The sequence below is a fragment of the Lampetra planeri genome, chromosome 77, assembly GCF_965212315.1.
Source record: "Lampetra planeri chromosome 77, kcLamPlan1.2.h2, whole genome shotgun sequence".
Classification (NCBI taxonomy): domain Eukaryota; kingdom Metazoa; phylum Chordata; class Hyperoartia; order Petromyzontiformes; family Petromyzontidae; genus Lampetra; species Lampetra planeri.
In genome coordinates, this window is record NC_136182.1 from 945,420 (window position 1) to 962,610 (window position 17,191).

The window sequence follows — 17,191 nt, forward strand, 5'->3', positions numbered from 1 at the left end:
GGTGAGTGGGTGAGTGAGTGAGTGGGTGAGTGAGTGGGTGGGTGAGTGAGTGGGTGGGTGAGTGAGTGAGTGGGTCAGTGAGTGAGTGAGTGGGTGAGTGAGTGGGTCAGTGAGTGAGTGGCTGAGTGGGTGAGTGAGTGAGTGAGTGGGTGAGTGAGTGAGTGGCTGAGTGAGTGAGTGGGTGAGTGGTGCACGTAGCCTGGCACCTAACGTCTCCCCCTACCTCCCTCCCTTTCTGTATTGCAGCCCCTCCACTCTCTACGATGTTGACTACGAGTAAGTTACCCCGGTCGCCACGGCAACCGGTTATCCCGCACAGGGTTGGGGGGGCGGGTTACCCTAGCAACCAATTACTTGCGGGTGGTAGCTGGTTGCCGTGGGAACCGGTTACCCCGGGAGGTGGTTACCATAGCAACCAATTACCCAGAGCGGGGATCGCTGATTACAGTGGGAGCCGTTTGTGAGGGGAGGGGGTGGTGGTGGCGACGAGTTACCATGGTAACCGCAACTCACTCACTCACATGTTACCATGGTAACCTGTTACCAGGGGGAGGGGGTGGTCGGTTACTATGGTAGCCGGCTACCAGGGAGGTGGTCGGTTGCCATGTTACCCCAAATACGCGGCAACCGTGGTCACATTGGTAACTGGTGGAAATGTATAAATGGCAGCTACGGGGACTGGTAACCATGGTAACAGATTTCCAGGGTAGCTGGTAACCGCGGCGAGGTAACTGCGACTGACAGCGCTCGCAGGTTGCCATGGTAACCGGCGTAAAAATGTGGGTTAACTGTGGTTACCGTGTTTTAGTAACTGGTAGCCATGGGTACCGGTTAACTGGTTACCGTATCCGTGGTAACAGCTGGGTATCTACGGTAACTTTTTTTGTCCACGGTAATTGGATGATTGGCTGGCCGTGGTTACGGGGTAACGATGGTAACCATGGTAACTATGGTAACCATGGTAACGTCTCATCGCAGGGTCGACGCAAAGTCCCACAAGAAGCCGAAAATGGTGAGGGTCACCTCGTTACCCCATAGTTACCCCACGTTACCCCCCCCACGTTACCCCCCCACGTTACCCCCCCACGTTACCCCCCCACGTGACCCCATCGTTACCCCCCCCCCCACGTTACCCCCTCCCCCCCCCCCCACGTGACCCCTCCCCCCCCCACGTGACCCCTCCTTCCACCCCACGTGACCCCTCCCCCCCCCCCCCACGTAACACCCCACCCCACGTGACCCCTCCCCCCCCCACGTGACCCTTCCCCGCCCCCCCCCACGTGACTTCCCCCCCCACGTGACTTCCCCCCCCCCACGTGACCGCACCCCCCCCCCCCCCCCCCACGTGACCCCTCCCCCCCCCCCGCATAACCCCTCCCCCCCCCCACGTGACCCCTCCCCCCCCACGTGACCCCTCCCCCCCCCCCGCATAACCCCTCCCCCCCCCCCACGTGACCCCTCCCCCCCAACGTAACCCCTCTCCCCCCCCCCACGTGACCCCTCCCCCCCCCCCCACGTGACCCCTCCCCCCCCCCCCCACGTGACCCCTCCCCCCCCCCCACGTGACCCCTCCCCCCCCCCCCACGTAACCCCTCCCCCCCCCCACGTGACCCCTCCCCCCCCCCACGTGACCCCTCCCCCCCCCCCGCGTAACCCCTCCCCCCCACGTGACCCCTCCCCCCCCGCGTAACCCCTCCCCCCCCCCGCGTAACCCCTCCCCCCCCCCACGTGACCCCTCCCCCCCCCCACGTGACCCCTCCCCCCCAACGTAACCCCTCCCCCCCCCCCCACGTGACCCCTCCCCCCCAACGTAACCCCTCCCCCCCCCCCACGTGACCCCTCCCCCCCCACGTGACCCCTCTCCCCACCCCACGTGACCCCTCCCCCCCCCCCCCCCCCACGTGACCCCCTCCCCCCCCCCGCGTAACCCCTCCCCCCCCCCACGTGACCTCTCCCCCCCCACGTGACCCCTCTCCCCCCCCCGCGTAACCCCTCCCCCCCCCCAAGTGATCCTCCCCCCACGTGACCCCTCCCCCCCCAACGTAACCCCTCCCCCCCCCACGTGACCCCTCCCCCCCCACGTGACCCCTCTCCCCACCCCACGTGACCCCACCCGCCACCCCACGTGACCCCTCCCTCCCCCCACGTGACCCCTCCCTCCCCCCCTCCCATCCGTTGCAGGAATATTGAGAGAGGCCATCCTCGTCCAATCGGCAGCCTCCCTGGGGTCACGAGGTGGGGGGGGGGGGCGGAGGCATCTCAACCAATCAGAAGGCACTTCCTGGTTGAAGTGTGGCGTGTCGTGTGTAGTGTAGTGTGTAGTGTATAGTGTAGTGTGTAGTGTAGTGTGTAGTGTAGTGTGTAGTGTGTAGTGTAGTGTGTAGTGTAGTGTGTAGTGTGTAGTTTAGTGTGTAGTTAAGTGTGTAGTGTAGTGTATAGTGTAGAGTAGAGTGTAGAGTAGAGTGTAGTGTAGTGTGTAGTGTATAGTAGTGTAGTGTATAGTAGTGTAGTGTGTAGTTTAGTGTGTAGTGTAGTGTGTAGTGTAGTGTATAGTGTAGAGTAGAGTGTAGTGTATAGTGTAGTGTACAGTGTATAGTAGTGTAGTGTATAGTAGTGTAGTGTGTAGTGTAGTGTAGTGTGTAATGTAGTGGGTAGTGTAGTGGGTAGTGTAGAGCAGTGTGTAGTGTATATTGTAGTGTATAGTGGAGTGTAGTGTATAGTAGTGTGTAGTGTTTTGTGTGATTTTAGAGTGAGTGTCTGTGTGTGTGTGTGTAGTGAGTATGTGTAGTTGATGTAGTGTATAGTGTCTGTGTAGTATAGTATGTAGTATAGTATGTAGTGTGTAGTGTATAGTGTAGTGTAGTGCGGCGTGATTATTTTGTAATCGTTATTTATTTTATTGATACCGGCGGTGAGCATTGATGTCCTGCCACTAGGTGCTTCCAGCGGCTCACTCAGTCACTCAGTCACTCAGTCACTCACTCACTCACTCAATCGCTCAGTCACTCAGTCACTCACTCAGTCGCTCACTCAGTCGCTCACTCAGTCACTCAGTCACTCACTCAGTCACTCAGTCACTCAGTCACTCAGTCACTCAGTCACTCACCCAGTCACTCACCCAGTCACTCAGACATTCACTCAGTCACTCACTCACTCAGTCACTCACTCAGACACTCACTCACCCACTCACTCAGTTACTCTTTCACTCACTCACTCAGTCACTCACTCACTCAGTCACTCACTCACACACTCAGACACACAGTCACTCACCATACTCACTCAGTCACTCACCCACTCACTCACCCACTCACTCATTCAGTCACTCACTCACCCACTCACTCACTCACCCACCCAATCACTCACTCACCCACTCACTCACTCAGTCACTCACTCACTCACTCACTCACCCACCCACTCACTCACTCACCCACTCACTCAGTCACTCACTCACCCACTCACCCACTCACTCACTCACCCACCCACTCACTCACCCACTCACCCACCCACTCACTCACTCACTCACCCACTCACTCACCCACTCACTCACCCACTCACCCACCCACCCACCCACTCACTCACCCACTCACTCACCGCTGTGGATAGCGGAGTGGCGGTGCTGCTGGTTTTTGTAACGAATCAAAGATGACGATTCATGGTCAGCAGAGACAGATAAATAAACATTCCTACAGACTTGGTGGTGGTGGTGAGTCTATGGGTGTCTGTGTGGTGGTGGTGGTGGTGGTGAGTCTATGGGTGTCTGTGTGGTGGTGGTGGTGAGTCTATGGGTGTCTGTGGTGGTGGTGGTGAGTCTATGGTTGTATGTGTGGTGGTGGTGGTGAGTCTATGGGTGTCTGTGTGGTGGTGTTGGTGGTGGTGAGTCTATGGGTGTCTGTGGTGGTGGTGGTGAGTCTATGGGTGTCTGTGGTGGTGAGTCTATGGGTGTCTTTGTGGTGTTGGTGGTGGTGAGTCTATGGGTGTCTTTGGTGTTGGTGGTGGTGAGTCTATGGGTGTCTGTGTGGTGGTGGTGGTGGTGAGTCTATGGGTGTCTGTGTGATGGTGGTGGTGGTGAGTCTATGGGTGTCTGTGGTGGTTGTGGTGAGTCTATGGGTGTCTGTCGTGGTGGTGGTGAGTCTATGGGTGTCTGTGTGGTGGTGGTGGTGAGTCGATGGGTGTCTGTGGTGGTGGTGAGTCTATGGGTGTCTGTGTGGTGATGGTGGTGGTGAGTCTATGGGTGTCTGTGGTGGTGGTGAGTCTATGGGTGTCTGTGGTGGTGGTGAGTCTATGGGTGTCTGTGTGGTGGTGGTGGTGGTGAGTATGGGTGTCTGTGGTGGTGGTGAGTCTATGGGTGTCAGTGTGGTGATGGTGGTGGTGAGTCTATGGGTGTCTGTGGTGGTGGTGAGTCTATGGGTGTCTGTGGTGGTGGTGAGTCTATGGGTGTCTGTGTGGTGGTGGTGGTGGTGAGTCTATGGGTGTCTGTGTGGTGGTGGTGGTGAGTCTATGGGTGTCTGTGTGGTGGGGGTGGTGGTGAGTCTATGGGTGTCTGTGTGGTGATGGTGGTGGTGAGTCTATGGGTGTCTGTGGTGGTGGTGGTGAGTCTATGGGTGTCTGGTGGTGGTGGTGGTGAGTCTATGGGTGTCTGTGTGGTGGTGGTGGTGAGTCTATGGGTGTCTGTGGTGGTGGTGAGTCTATGGGTGGTGGTGAGTCTATGGGTGTCTGTGTGGTGGTGGGGTTGGTGGTGGTGAGTCTATGGGTGTCTGTGGTGGTGGTGGTGGTGAATCTATGGGTGTCTGTGTGGTGGTGGTGGTGGTGAGTCTATGGGTGTCTGTGTGGTGGTGGTGGTGAGTCTATGGGTGTCTGTGTGGTGGTGGTGGTGAGTCTATGGGTGTCTGTGGTGGTGGTGGTGGTGGTGGTGGTGGTGGTGGTGGTGGTGAGTCTATGGGTGTCTGTGTGGTGGTGGTGGTGAGTCTATGGGTGTCTGTGGTGGTGGTGGTGAGTCTATGGGTGTCTGTGGTGGTGGTGGTGAGTCTATGGGTGTCTGTGGTGGTGGTGGTGAGTCGATGGGTGTCTGTGGTGGTGGTGAGTCTATGGGTGTCTGTGGTGGTGGTGGTTGTCAGTCTATGGGTGTCTGTGTGGTGGTGGTGGTGAGTCTATGGGTGGTGGTGGTGGTGAGTCTATGGGTGGTGGTGGTGAGTCTATGGGTATCTGTGGTGGTGGTGGTGAGTCTATGGGTGTCTGTGTAGTGGTGGTGGTGAGTCTATCGGTGTCTGTGTGGTGGTGGTGAGTCTATGGGTGTCTGTGTGGTGGTGGTGGTGGTGAGTCTATGGGTGTATGTGGTTGTGGTGGTGGTGGTGAGTCTATGGGTGTCTGTGTGGTGGTGGTGGTGAGTCTATGGGTGTCTGTGTGGTGGTGGTGGTGGTGGTGAGTCTCTTGGTGTCTGTGGTGGTGGTGGTGGTGAGTCTATGGGTGTCTGTGGTGGTGGTGAGTCTATGGGTGTATGTGTGATGGTGGTGGTGGTGAGTCTATGGATGTCTGTGTGGTGGTGGTGGTGGTGGTGAGTCTATGGGTGTCTGTGGTGGTGGTGAGTCTATGGGTGTATGTGTGATGGTGGTGGTGGTGAGTCTATGGGTGTCTGTGGTGGTGGTGGTGAGTCTATGGGTGTCTGTCATGGTGGTGGTGAGTCTATGGGTGTCTGTGTGGTGGTGGGGGTGAGTCTATGGGTGTCTGTGGTGGTGGTGGTGAGTCTATGGGTGTCTGTGTGGTGGTGGTGGTGGTGGTGAGTCTCTTGGTGTCTGTGGTGGTGGTGGTGGTGAGTCTATGGGTGTCTGTGGTGGTGGTGAGTCTATGGGTGTATGTGTGATGGTGGTGGTGGTGAGTCTATGAATGTCTGTGGTGGTGGTGGTGAGTCTATGGGTGTCTGTCATGGTGGTGGTGAGTCTATGGGTGTCTGTGTGGTGGTGGGGGTGAGTCTATGGGTGTCTGTGGTGGTGGTGGTGAGTCTATGGGTGTCTGTGTGGTGGTGGTGAGTCTATGGGTGTCTGTGTGGTGGTGGTGAGTCTATGGTTGTCTGTCGTGGTGGTGGTGAGTCTATGGGTGTCTGTGTGGTGGTGGTGGTGAGTCTATGGGTGTCTGTGTGGTGGTGGTGGTGAGTCTATGGGTGTCTGTGTGGTGGTGGTGGTGGTGGTGAGTCTATGGGTGTCTGTGTGGTGGTGGGGGTGAGTCTATGGGTGTCTGTGTGGTGGTGGTGGTGGTGGTGGTGAGTCTATGGGTGTCTGTGTGGTGGTGGTGAGTCTATGGTTGTCTGTCGTGGTGGTGGTGAGTCTATGGGTGTCTGTGTGGTGTTGGTGGTGGTGAGTTTATGGGTGTCTGTGTGGTGGTGGTGGTGAGTCTATGGGTGTCTGTGTGGTGGTGGTGAGTCTATGGGTGTCTGTGTGGTGGTGGGGGTGAGTCTATGGGTGTCTGTGTGGTGGTGGTGGTGGTGGTGGTGAGTCTATGGGTGTCTGTGGTGGTGGTGGTGATGAGTCTATGGGTGTCTGTTGTGGTGGTGGTGAGTGTATGGGTGTCTGTGTGGTGGTGTTGGTGGTGGTGAGTCTATGGGTGTCTGTGGTGGTGGTGAGTCTATGCGTGTATGTATGATGGTGGTGGTGGTGAGTCTATGGGTGTCTGTGGTGGTGGTGGTGAGTCTATGGGTGTCTGTGGTGGTGGTGGTGAGTCTATGGGTGTCTGTGTGGTGGTGGGGGTGAGTCTATGGGTGTCTGTGGTGGTGGTGGTGAGTCTATGGGTGTCTGTGTGGTGGTGGTAAGTCTATGGGTGTCTGTGTGGTGGTGGTGAGTCTATGGTTGTCTGTCGTGGTGGTGGTGAGTCTATGGGTGTCTGTGTGGTGGTGGTGGTGAGTCTATGGGTGTCTGTGTGGTGGTGGTGGTGAGTCTATGGGTGTCTGTGTGGTGGTGGTGGTGGTGAGTCTATGGGTGTCTGTGTGGTGGTGGGGGTGAGTCTATGGGTGTCTGTGTGGTGGTGCTGGTGGTGGTGGTGAGTCTATGGGTGTCTGTGTGGTGGTGGTGAGTCTATGGTTGTCTGTCGTGGTGGTGGTGAGTCTATGGGTGTCTGTGTGGTGGTGGTGGTGAGTCTATGGGTGTCTGTGTGGTGGTGGTGGTGAGTCTATGGGTGTCTGTTGTGGTGGTGGTGAGTGTATGGGTGTCTGTGTGGTGGTGTTGGTGGTGGTGAGTCTATGGGTGTCTGTGGTGGTGGTGAGTCTATGGGTGTATGTGTGATGGTGGTGGTGGTGAGTCTATGGGTGTCTGTGGTGGTGGTGGTGGTGGTGAGTCTATGGGTGTCTGTGGTGGTGGTGGTGGTGGTGAGTCTATGGGTGTCTGTGTGGTGGTGGGGGTGAGTCTATGGGTGTCTGTGTGGTGGTGGTGGTGGTGGTGGTGGTGGTGAGTCTTTGGGTGTCTGTGGTGGTGGTGGTGAGTCTATGCGTGTCTGTGGTGGTGGTGAGTCTATGGGTGTATGTGTGATGGTGGTGGTGGTGAGTCTTTGGGTGTCTGTGGTGGTGGTGGTGGTGGTGGTGGTGGTGGTGGTGGTGAGTCTATGCGTGTCTGTGGTGGTGGTGAGTCTATGGGTGTCTGTGTGGTGGTGGTGGTGAGTCTATGGGTGTCTGTGTGGTGGTGGGGGTGAGTCTATGGGTGTCTGTGTGGTGGTGGTGGTGGTGGTGGTGAGTCTATGGGTGTCTGTGTGGTGGTGGTGGTGGTGGTGGTGGTGGTGGTGGTGAGTCTATTGGTGTCTGTGTGGTGGTGGGGGTGAGTCTATGGGTGTCTGTGTGGTGGTGGTGGTGAGTCTATGGGTGTCTGTGGTGGTGGTGGTGAGTCTATGGGTGTCTGTTGTGGTGGTGGTGAGTGTATGGGTGTCTGTGTGATGGTGTTGGTGGTGGTGAGTCTATGGGTGTCTGTGGTGGTGGTGAGTCTATGGGTGTCTGTGTGGTGTTGGTGGTGGTGAGTCTATGGGTGTCTGTGTGGTGGTGTTGGTGGTGGTGAGTCTATGGGTGCTTGTGGTGGTGGTGAGTCTATGGGTGTCTGTGGTGGTGGTGCTGGTGGTCAGTCTATGGGTGTCTGCGTGGTGGTGGTGGTGAGTCTATGGGTGGTGGTGGTGGTGAGTCTATGGGTGGTGGTGGTGAGTCTATGGGTATCTGTGGTGGTGGTGGTGAGTCTATGGGTGTCTGTGTAGTGGTGGTGGTGAGTCTATGGGTGTATGTGTGGTGGTGGTGGTGAGTCTCTGGGTGTATGTGGTTGTGGTGGTGAGTCTATGGGTGTCTGTGTGGTGGTGGTGGTGGTGAGTCTATGGGTGTCTGTGTGGTAGTGGTGGTGGTGAGTCTATGGGTGTCTGTGTGGTGGTGGTTAGTCTATGGGTGTCTGTGTGGTGGTGGTGGTGAGTCTATGGGTGTCTGTGTGGTGGTGGGGGTGAGTCTATGGGTGTCTGTGGTGGTGGTGGTGGTGGTTGTGAGTCTATGGGTGTCTGTTGTGGTAGTGGTGAGTGTATGGGTGTCTGTGTGGTGGTGTTGGTGGTGGTGAGTCTATGGGTGTCTGTGGTGGTGGTGAGTCTATGGGTGTATGTGTGATGGTGGTGGTGGTGAGTCTATGGGTGTCTTTGGTGGTGGTGGTGAGTCTATGGGTGTCTGTCGTGGTGGTGGTGAGTCTATGGGTGTCTGTGTGGTGGTGGGGGTGAGTCTATGGGTGTCTGTGTGGTGGTGGTGGTGGTGGTGGTGGTGGTGGTGGTGAGTCTATGGGTGTCTGTGTGGTGGTGGTGGTGAGTCTATGGGTGTCTGTGTGGTGGTGGGGGTGAGTCTATGGGTGTCTGTGTGGTGGTGGTGGTGGTGGTGAGTCTATGGGTGTCTGTGTGGTGGTGGTGGTGGTGGTGAGTCTATGGGTGTCTGTGTGGTGGTGGTGGTGGTGAGTCTATGGGTGTCTGTGTGGTAGTGGTGGTGGTGAGTCTATGGGTGTCTGTGGTGGTGGTGATTCTATGGGTGTATGTGTGATGGTGGTGGTGGTGAGTCTATGGATGTCTGTGTGGTGGTGGTGGTGGTGGTGGTGAGTCTATGGGTGTCTGTGGTGGTGGTGAGTCTATGGGTGTATGTGTGATGGTGGTGGTGGTGAGTCTATGGGTGTCTGTGGTGGTGGTGGTGAGTCTATGGGTGTCTGTCGTGGTGGTGGTGAGTCTATGGGTGTCTGTGTGGTGGTGGGGGTGAGTCTATGGGTGTCTGTGGTAGTGGTGGTGAGTCTATGGGTGTCTGTGGTGGTGGTGAGTCTATGGGTGTATGTGTGATGGTGGTGGTGGTGAGTCTATGGGTGTCTGTGGTGGTGGTGGTGAGTCTATGGGTGTCTGTGTGGTGGTGGGGGTGAGTCTATGGGTGTCTGTGTGGTGGTGGTGGTGGAGGTGGTGAGTATATGGGTGTCTGTGTGGTGGTGGTGGTGGTGAGTCTATGGGTGTCTGTGTGGTGGTGGTGGTGGTGAGTCTATGGGTGTCTGTGGTGGTGGTGGTGAGTCTATGGGTGTCTGTGTGGTGGTGGTGGTGGTGAGTCTATGGGTGTCTGTGTGGTGGTGGGGGTGAGTCTATGGGTGTCTGTGTGGTGGTGGTGGTGGTGGTGGTGGTGGTGGTGGTGAGTCTATGGGTGTCTGTGGTGGTGGTGGTGGTGAGTCTATGGGTGTCTGTTGTGGTGGTGGTGAGTGTATGGGTGTCTGTGGTGGTGGTGAGTCTATGGGTGTATGTGTGATGGTGGTGGTGGTGAGTCTATGGGTGTCTGTGGTGATGGTGGTCAGTCTATGGGTGTCTGTCGTGGTGGTGGTGAGTCTATGGGTGTCTGTGTGGTGGTGGGGGTGAGTCTATGGGTGTCTGTGTGGTGGTGGTGGTGAGTCTATGGGTGTCTGTGTGGTGGTGGTGGTGAGTCTATGGGTGTCTGTGTGGTGGTGGTGGTGGTGGTGAGTCTATGGGTGTCTGTGGTGGTGCTGGTGAGTCTATGGGTGTCTGTGTGGTGGTGGTGGTGGTGGTGGTGGTGGTGAGTCTATGGGTGTCTGTGTGGTGGTGGGGGTGAGTCTATGGGTGTCTGTGTGGTGGTGGTGGTGGTGGTGGTGGTGAGTCTATGGGTGTCTGTGGTGGTGGTGGTGGTGAGTCTATGGGCGTCTGTTGTGGTGGTGGTGAGTGTATGGGTGTCTGTGTGGTGGTGTTGGTGGTGGTGAGTCTATGGGTGTCTGTGGTGGTGGTGAGTCTATGGGTGTCTGTGTGGTGTTGGTGGTGGTGAGTCTATGGGTGTCTGTGTGGTGGTGTTGGTAGTGGTGAGTCTATGGGTGTCTGTGGTGGTGGTGAGTCTATGGGTGTCTGTGTGGTGTTGGTGGTGGTGAGTCTATGGGTGTCTGTGGTGGTGGTGGTGAGTCTATGGGTGTCTGTGGTGGTGGTGATGAGTCTATGGGTGTCTGTGTGGTGGTGGTGAGTCTATGGGTGTCTGTGTGGTGGTGGTGAGTCTATGGTTGTCTGTCGTGGTGGTGGTGGTGACTCTATGGGTGTCTGTGTGGTGGTGGTGGTGGTGAGTCTATGGGTGTCTGTGTGGTGGTGGGGGTGAGTCTATGGGTGTCTGTGTGGTGGTGGTGGTGGTGGTGCGTCTATGGGTGTCTGTGGTGGTGGTGAGTCTATGGGTGTCTGTTGTGGTGGTGGTGAGTGTATGGGTGTCTGTGTGGTGGTGTTGGTGGTGGTGAGTCTATGGGTGTCTGTGGTGGTGGTGAGTCTATGGGTGTATGTGTGATGGTGTCTGTGTGGTGGTGGGGGTGAGTCTGTGTGTCTGTGTGGTGGTGGTGGTGGTGAGTCTATGGGTGTCTGTGGTGGTGGTGGTGGTGGTGAGTCTATGGGTGTCTGTTGTGGTGGTGGTGAGTGTATGGGTGTCTGTGTGATGGTGTTGGTGGTGGTGAGTCTATGGGTGTCTGTGGTGGTGGTGAGTCTATGGGTGTCTGTGGTGGTGGTGCTGGTGGTCAGTCTATGGGTGTCTGTGTGGTGGTGGTGGTGAGTCTATGGGTGGTGGTGGTGGTGGTGAGTCTATGGGTGGTGGTGGTGAGTTTTTGGGTATCTGTGGTGGTGGTGGTGAGTCTATGGGTGTCTGTGTAGTGGTGGTGGTGAGTCTATGGGTGTCTGTGTGGTGGTGGTGGTGGTGGTGAGTCTATGGGTGTATGTGGTTGTGGTGGTGGTGGTGAGTCTATGGGTGTCTGTGTGGTGGTGGTGGTGGTGAGTCTATGGGTGTCTGTGTGGTAGTGGTGGTGGTGAGTCTATGGGTGTCTGTGTGGTGGTGGTTAGTCTATGGGTGTCTGTGTGGTGGTGGTGGTGGTGAGTCTATGGGTGTCTGTGTGGTGGTGGTGGTGAGTCTATGGGTGTCTGTGTGGTGGTGGTGGTGGTGGTGGTGAGTCTATGGGTGTCTGTGTGGTGGTGGGGGTGAGTCTATGGGTGTCTGTGGTGGTGGTGGTGAGTCTATGGGTGTCTGTTGTGGTGGTGGTGAGTGTATGGGTGTCTGTGTGGTGGTGTTGGTGGTGGTGAGTCTATGGGTGTCTGTGGTGGTGGTGAGTCTATGGGTGTATGTGTGATGGTGGTGGTGGTGAATCTATGGGTGTCTGTGGTGGTGGTGGTGGTGAGTCTATGGGTGTCTGTCGTGGTGGTGGTGAGTCTATGGGTGTCTGTGTGGTGGTGGGGGTGAGTCTATGGGTGTCTGTGTGGTGGTGGTGGTGGTGAGTCTATGGGTGTCTGTGTGGTGGTGGTGGTGAGTCTATGGGTGTCTGTGTGGTGGTGGGGGTGAGTCTATGGGTGTCTGTGTGGTGGTGGTGGTGGTGGTGGTGAGTCTATGGGTGTCTGTGTGGTGGTGAGTCTATGGGTGTTATTGTGGTGGTGGGGGTGAGTCTATGGGTGTCTGTGTGGTGGTGGTGGTGGTGGTGAGTCTATGGGTGTCTGTGGTGGTGGTGGTGGTGGTGAGTCTATGGGTGTCTGTTGTGGTGGTGGTGAGTGTATGGGTGTCTGTGTGATGGTGTTGGTGGTGGTGAGTCTATGGGTGTCTGTGGTGGTGGTGAGTCTATGGGTGTCTGTGTGGTGTTGGTGGTGGTGAGTCTATGGGTGTCTGTGTGGTGGTGTTGGTGGTGGTGAGTCTATGGGTGTCTGTGGTGGTGGTGAGTCTATGGGTGTCTGTGTGGTGTTGGTGGTGGTGAGTCTATGGGTGTCTGTGGTGGTGGTAGTGAGTCTATGGGTGTCTGTGGTGGTGGTGGTGAGTCTATGGGTGTCTGTGTGGTGGTGGTGAGTCTATGGGTGTCTGTGTGGTGGTGGTGAGTCTATGGGTGTCTGTCGTGGTGGTGGTGAGTCTATGGGTGTCTGTGTGGTGGTGGGGGTGAGTCTATGGGTGTCTCTGTGGTGGTGGTGGTGGTGGTGGTGGTTGTGGTGGTGAGTCTATGGCTGTCTGTTGTGGTGGTGAGTCTATGGGTGTCTGTGTGGTGGTGGTGGTGGTGGTGGTGGTGGTGGTGGTGGTGAGTCTATGGGTGTCTGTGGTGGTGGTGAGTCTATGGGTGTCTGTGTGGTGGTGTTGGTGGTGGTGAGTCTATGGGTGTCTGTGGTGGTGGTGAGTCTATGGGTGTCTGTGTGTTGGTGGTGGTGAGTCTATGGGTGTATGTGGTGGTGGTGAGTCTATGGGTGTCTGTGTGGTGGTGGTGAGTCTATGGGTGTATGTGGTGGTGGTGAGTCTATGGGTGTCTGTGTGGTGGTTGTGGTGAGTCTATGAGTGTCTGTGGTGGTGGTGAGTCTATGAGTGTCTGTGGTGGTGGTGAGTCTATGGGTGTATGTGTGATGGTGGTGGTGGTGAGTCTATGGGTGTCTGTGGTGATGGTGGTCAGTCTATGGGTGTCTGTCGTGGTGGTGGTGAGTCTATGGGTGTCTGTGTGGTGGTGGTGAGTGTATGGGTGTCTGTGGTGGTGGTGAGTCTATGGGTGTATGTGTGATGGTGGTGGTGGTGAGTCTATGGGTGTCTGTGGTGATGGTGGTCAGTCTATGGGTGTCTGTCGTGGTGGTGGTGAGTCTATGGGTGTCTGTGTGGTGGTGGGGGTGAGTCTATGGGTGTCTGTGTGGTGGTGGTGGTGAGTCTATGGGTGTCTGTGTGGTGGTGGTGGTGAGTCTATGGGTGTCTGTGTGGTGGTGGTGGTGGTGGTGGTGAGTCTATGGGTGTCTGTGGTGGTGCTGGTGAGTCTATGGGTGTCTGTGTGGTGGTGGTGGTGGTGGTGAGTCTATGGGTGTCTGTGTGGTGGTGGGGGTGAGTCTATGGGTGTCTGTGTGGTGGTGGTGGTGGTGGTGGTGAGTCTATGGGTGTCTGTGGTGGTGGTGGTGGTGAGTCTATGGGCGTCTGTTGTGGTGGTGGTGAGTGTATGGGTGTCTGTGTGGTGGTGTTGGTGGTGGTGAGTCTATGGGTGTCTGTGGTGGTGGTGAGTCTATGGGTGTCTGTGTGGTGTTGGTGGTGGTGAGTCTATGGGTGTCTGTGTGGTGGTGTTGGTAGTGGTGAGTCTATGGGTGTCTGTGGTGGTGGTGAGTCTATGGGTGTCTGTGTGGTGTTGGTGGTGGTGAGTCTATGGGTGTCTGTGGTGGTGGTGGTGAGTCTATGGGTGTCTGTGGTGGTGGTGATGAGTCTATGGGTGTCTGTGTGGTGGTGGTGAGTCTATGGGTGTCTCTGTGGTGGTGGTGAGTCTATGGTTGTCTGTCGTGGTGGTGGTGGTGACTCTATGGGTGTCTGTGTGGTGGTGGTGGTGGTGAGTCTATGGGTGTCTGTGTGGTGGTGGGGGTGAGTCTATGGGTGTCTGTGTGGTGGTGGTGGTGGTGGTGCGTCTATGGGTGTCTGTGGTGGTGGTGAGTCTATGGGTGTCTGTTGTGGTGGTGGTGAGTGTATGGGTGTCTGTGTGGTGGTGTTGGTGGTGGTGAGTCTATGGGTGTCTGTGGTGGTGGTGAGTCTATGGGTGTATGTGTGATGGTGTCTGTGTGGTGGTGGGGGTGAGTCTGTGTGTCTGTGTGGTGGTGGTGGTGGTGAGTCTATGGGTGTCTGTGGTGGTGGTGGTGGTGAGTCTATGGGTGTCTGTTGTGGTGGTGGTGAGTGTATGGGTGTCTGTGTGATGGTGTTGGTGGTGGTGAGTCTATGGGTGTCTGTGGTGGTGGTGAGTCTATGGGTGTCTGTGGTGGTGGTGCTGGTGGTCAGTCTATGGGTGTCTGTGTGGTGGTGGTGGTGAGTCTATGGGTGGTGGTGGTGGTGGTGAGTCTATGGGTGGTGGTGGTGAGTTTTTGGGTATCTGTGGTGGTGGTGGTGAGTCTATGGGTGTCTGTGTAGTGGTGGTGGTGAGTCTATGGGTGTCTGTGTGGTGGTGGTGGTGGTGGTGAGTCTATGGGTGTATGTGGTTGTGGTGGTGGTGGTGAGTCTATGGGTGTCTGTGTGGTGGTGGTGGTGGTGAGTCTATGGGTGTCTGTGTGGTAGTGGTGGTGGTGAGTCTATGGGTGTCTGTGTGGTGGTGGTTAGTCTATGGGTGTCTGTGTGGTGGTGGTGGTGAGTCTATGGGTGTCTGTGTGGTGGTGGTGGTGAGTCTATGGGTGTCTGTGTGGTGGTGGTGGTGGTGGTGGTGAGTCTATGGGTGTCTGTGTGGTGGTGGGGGTGAGTCTATGGGTGTCTGTGGTGGTGGTGGTGAGTCTATGGGTGTCTGTTGTGGTGGTGGTGAGTGTATGGGTGTCTGTGTGGTGGTGTTGGTGGTGGTGAGTCTATGGGTGTCTGTGGTGGTGGTGAGTCTATGGGTGTATGTGTGATGGTGGTGGTGGTGAATCTATGGGTGTCTGTGGTGGTGGTGGTGGTGGTGAGTCTATGGGTGTCTGTCGTGGTGGTGGTGAGTCTATGGGTGTCTGTGTGGTGGTGGGGGTGAGTCTATGGGTGTCTGTGTGGTGGTGGTGGTGGTGAGTCTATGGGTGTCTGTGTGGTGGTGGTGGTGAGTCTATGGGTGTCTGTGTGGTGGTGGGGGTGAGTCTATGGGTGTCTGTGTGGTGGTGGTGGTGGTGGTGGTGAGTCTATGGGTGTCTGTGTGGTGGTGAGTCTATGGGTGTTATTGTGGTGGTGGGGGTGAGTCTATGGGTGTCTGTGTGGTGGTGGTGGTGGTGGTGAGTCTATGGGTGTCTGTGGTGGTGGTGGTGGTGGTGAGTCTATGGGTGTCTGTTGTGGTGGTGGTGAGTGTATGGGTGTCTGTGTGATGGTGTTGGTGGTGGTGAGTCTATGGGTGTCTGTGGTGGTGGTGAGTCTATGGGTGTCTGTGTGGTGTTGGTGGTGGTGAGTCTATGGGTGTCTGTGTGGTGGTGTTGGTGGTGGTGAGTCTATGGGTGTCTGTGGTGGTGGTGAGTCTATGGGTGTCTGTGTGGTGTTGGTGGTGGTGAGTCTATGGGTGTCTGTGGTGGTGGTAGTGAGTCTATGGGTGTCTGTGGTGGTGGTGGTGAGTCTATGGGTGTCTGTGTGGTGGTGGTGAGTCTATGGGTGTCTGTGTGGTGGTGGTGAGTCTATGGGTGTCTGTCGTGGTGGTGGTGAGTCTATGGGTGTCTGTGTGGTGGTGGGGGTGAGTCTATGGGTGTCTCTGTGGTGGTGGTGGTGGTGGTGGTGGTTGTGGTGGTGAGTCTATGGCTGTCTGTTGTGGTGGTGAGTCTATGGGTGTCTGTGTGGTGGTGGTGGTGGTGGTGGTGGTGGTGGTGGTGAGTCTATGGGTGTCTGTGGTGGTGGTGAGTCTATGGGTGTCTGTGTGGTGGTGTTGGTGGTGGTGAGTCTATGGGTGTCTGTGGTGGTGGTGAGTCTATGGGTGTCTGTGTGTTGGTGGTGGTGAGTCTATGGGTGTATGTGGTGGTGGTGAGTCTATGGGTGTCTGTGTGGTGGTGGTGAGTCTATGGGTGTATGTGGTGGTGGTGAGTCTATGGGTGTCTGTGTGGTGGTTGTGGTGAGTCTATGAGTGTCTGTGGTGGTGGTGAGTCTATGAGTGTCTTTGGTGGTGGTGGTGGTCAGTCTATGGGTGTCTGTGTGGTGGTGATGAGTCTATGGGTGGTGGTGGTGGTGAGTCTATGGGTGGTGGTGATGAGTCTATGGGTGTCTGTGTAGTGGTGGTGGTAAGTCTATGGGTGTCTGTGTGGTGGTGGTGGTGAGTCTATGGGTGTATGTGGTTGTGGTGGTGGTGGTGAGTCTATGGGTGTCTGTGTAGTGGTGGAGGTGAGTCTATGGGTGTCTGTGTGGTGGTGGTGGTGGTGGTGAGTCTATGGGTGTTTGTGGTTGTGGTGGTGGTGAGTCTATGGGTGTCTGTGTGGTGGTGGTGAGTCTATGGGTGTCTGTGTGGTGGTGGTGAGTCTATGGGTGTCTGTCGTGGTGGTGGTGAGTCTATGGGTGTCTGTGTGGTGGTGGGGGTGAGTCTATGGGTGTCTCTGTGGTGGTGGTGGTGGTGGTGGTGGTTGTGGTGGTGAGTCTATGGCTGTCTGTTGTGGTGGTGAGTCTATGGGTGTCTGTGTGGTGGTGGTGGTGGTGGTGGTGGTGGTGGTGGTGAGTCTATGGGTGTCTGTGGTGGTGGTGAGTCTATGGGTGTCTGTGTGGTGGTGTTGGTGGTGGTGAGTCTATGGGTGTCTGTGGTGGTGGTGAGTCTATGGGTGTCTGTGTGTTGGTGGTGGTGAGTCTATGGGTGTATGTGGTGGTGGTGAGTCTATGGGTGTCTGTGTGGTGGTGGTGAGTCTATGGGTGTATGTGGTGGTGGTGAGTCTATGGGTGTCTGTGTGGTGGTTGTGGTGAGTCTATGAGTGTCTGTGGTGGTGGTGAGTCTATGAGTGTCTTTGGTGGTGGTGGTGGTCAGTCTATGGGTGTCTGTGTGGTGGTGATGAGTCTATGGGTGGTGGTGGTGGTGAGTCTATGGGTGGTGGTGATGAGTCTATGGGTGTCTGTGTAGTGGTGGTGGTAAGTCTATGGGTGTCTGTGTGGTGGTGGTGGTGAGTCTATGGGTGTATGTGGTTGTGGTGGTGGTGGTGAGTCTATGGGTGTCTGTGTAGTGGTGGAGGTGAGTCTATGGGTGTCTGTGTGGTGGTGGTGGTGGTGGTGAGTCTATGGGTGTTTGTGGTTGTGGTGGTGGTGAGTCTATGGGTGTCTGTGTGGTGG

General features: G+C 56.4%; 1 protein-coding gene across 1 annotated transcript in view; it reads left to right on the forward strand.

Moving 5' to 3' along the window:
• The window catches only part of LOC144738051 (uncharacterized), a 14,684-nt gene extending 12,381 nt beyond the window's left edge, over nucleotides 1-2,303 (forward strand). Inside the window, exons 6-8 of the mRNA XM_078620956.1 lie at nucleotides 247-276; nucleotides 979-1,012; nucleotides 2,182-2,303. Coding sequence (XP_078477082.1) covers nucleotides 247-276; nucleotides 979-1,012; nucleotides 2,182-2,190 — 73 coding nt within the window. The 3' untranslated portion in view covers nucleotides 2,191-2,303. The remainder of the gene's footprint in view (nucleotides 1-246; nucleotides 277-978; nucleotides 1,013-2,181) is intronic.
• The last annotated feature ends 14,888 nt before the right edge of the window (nucleotides 2,304-17,191 follow it).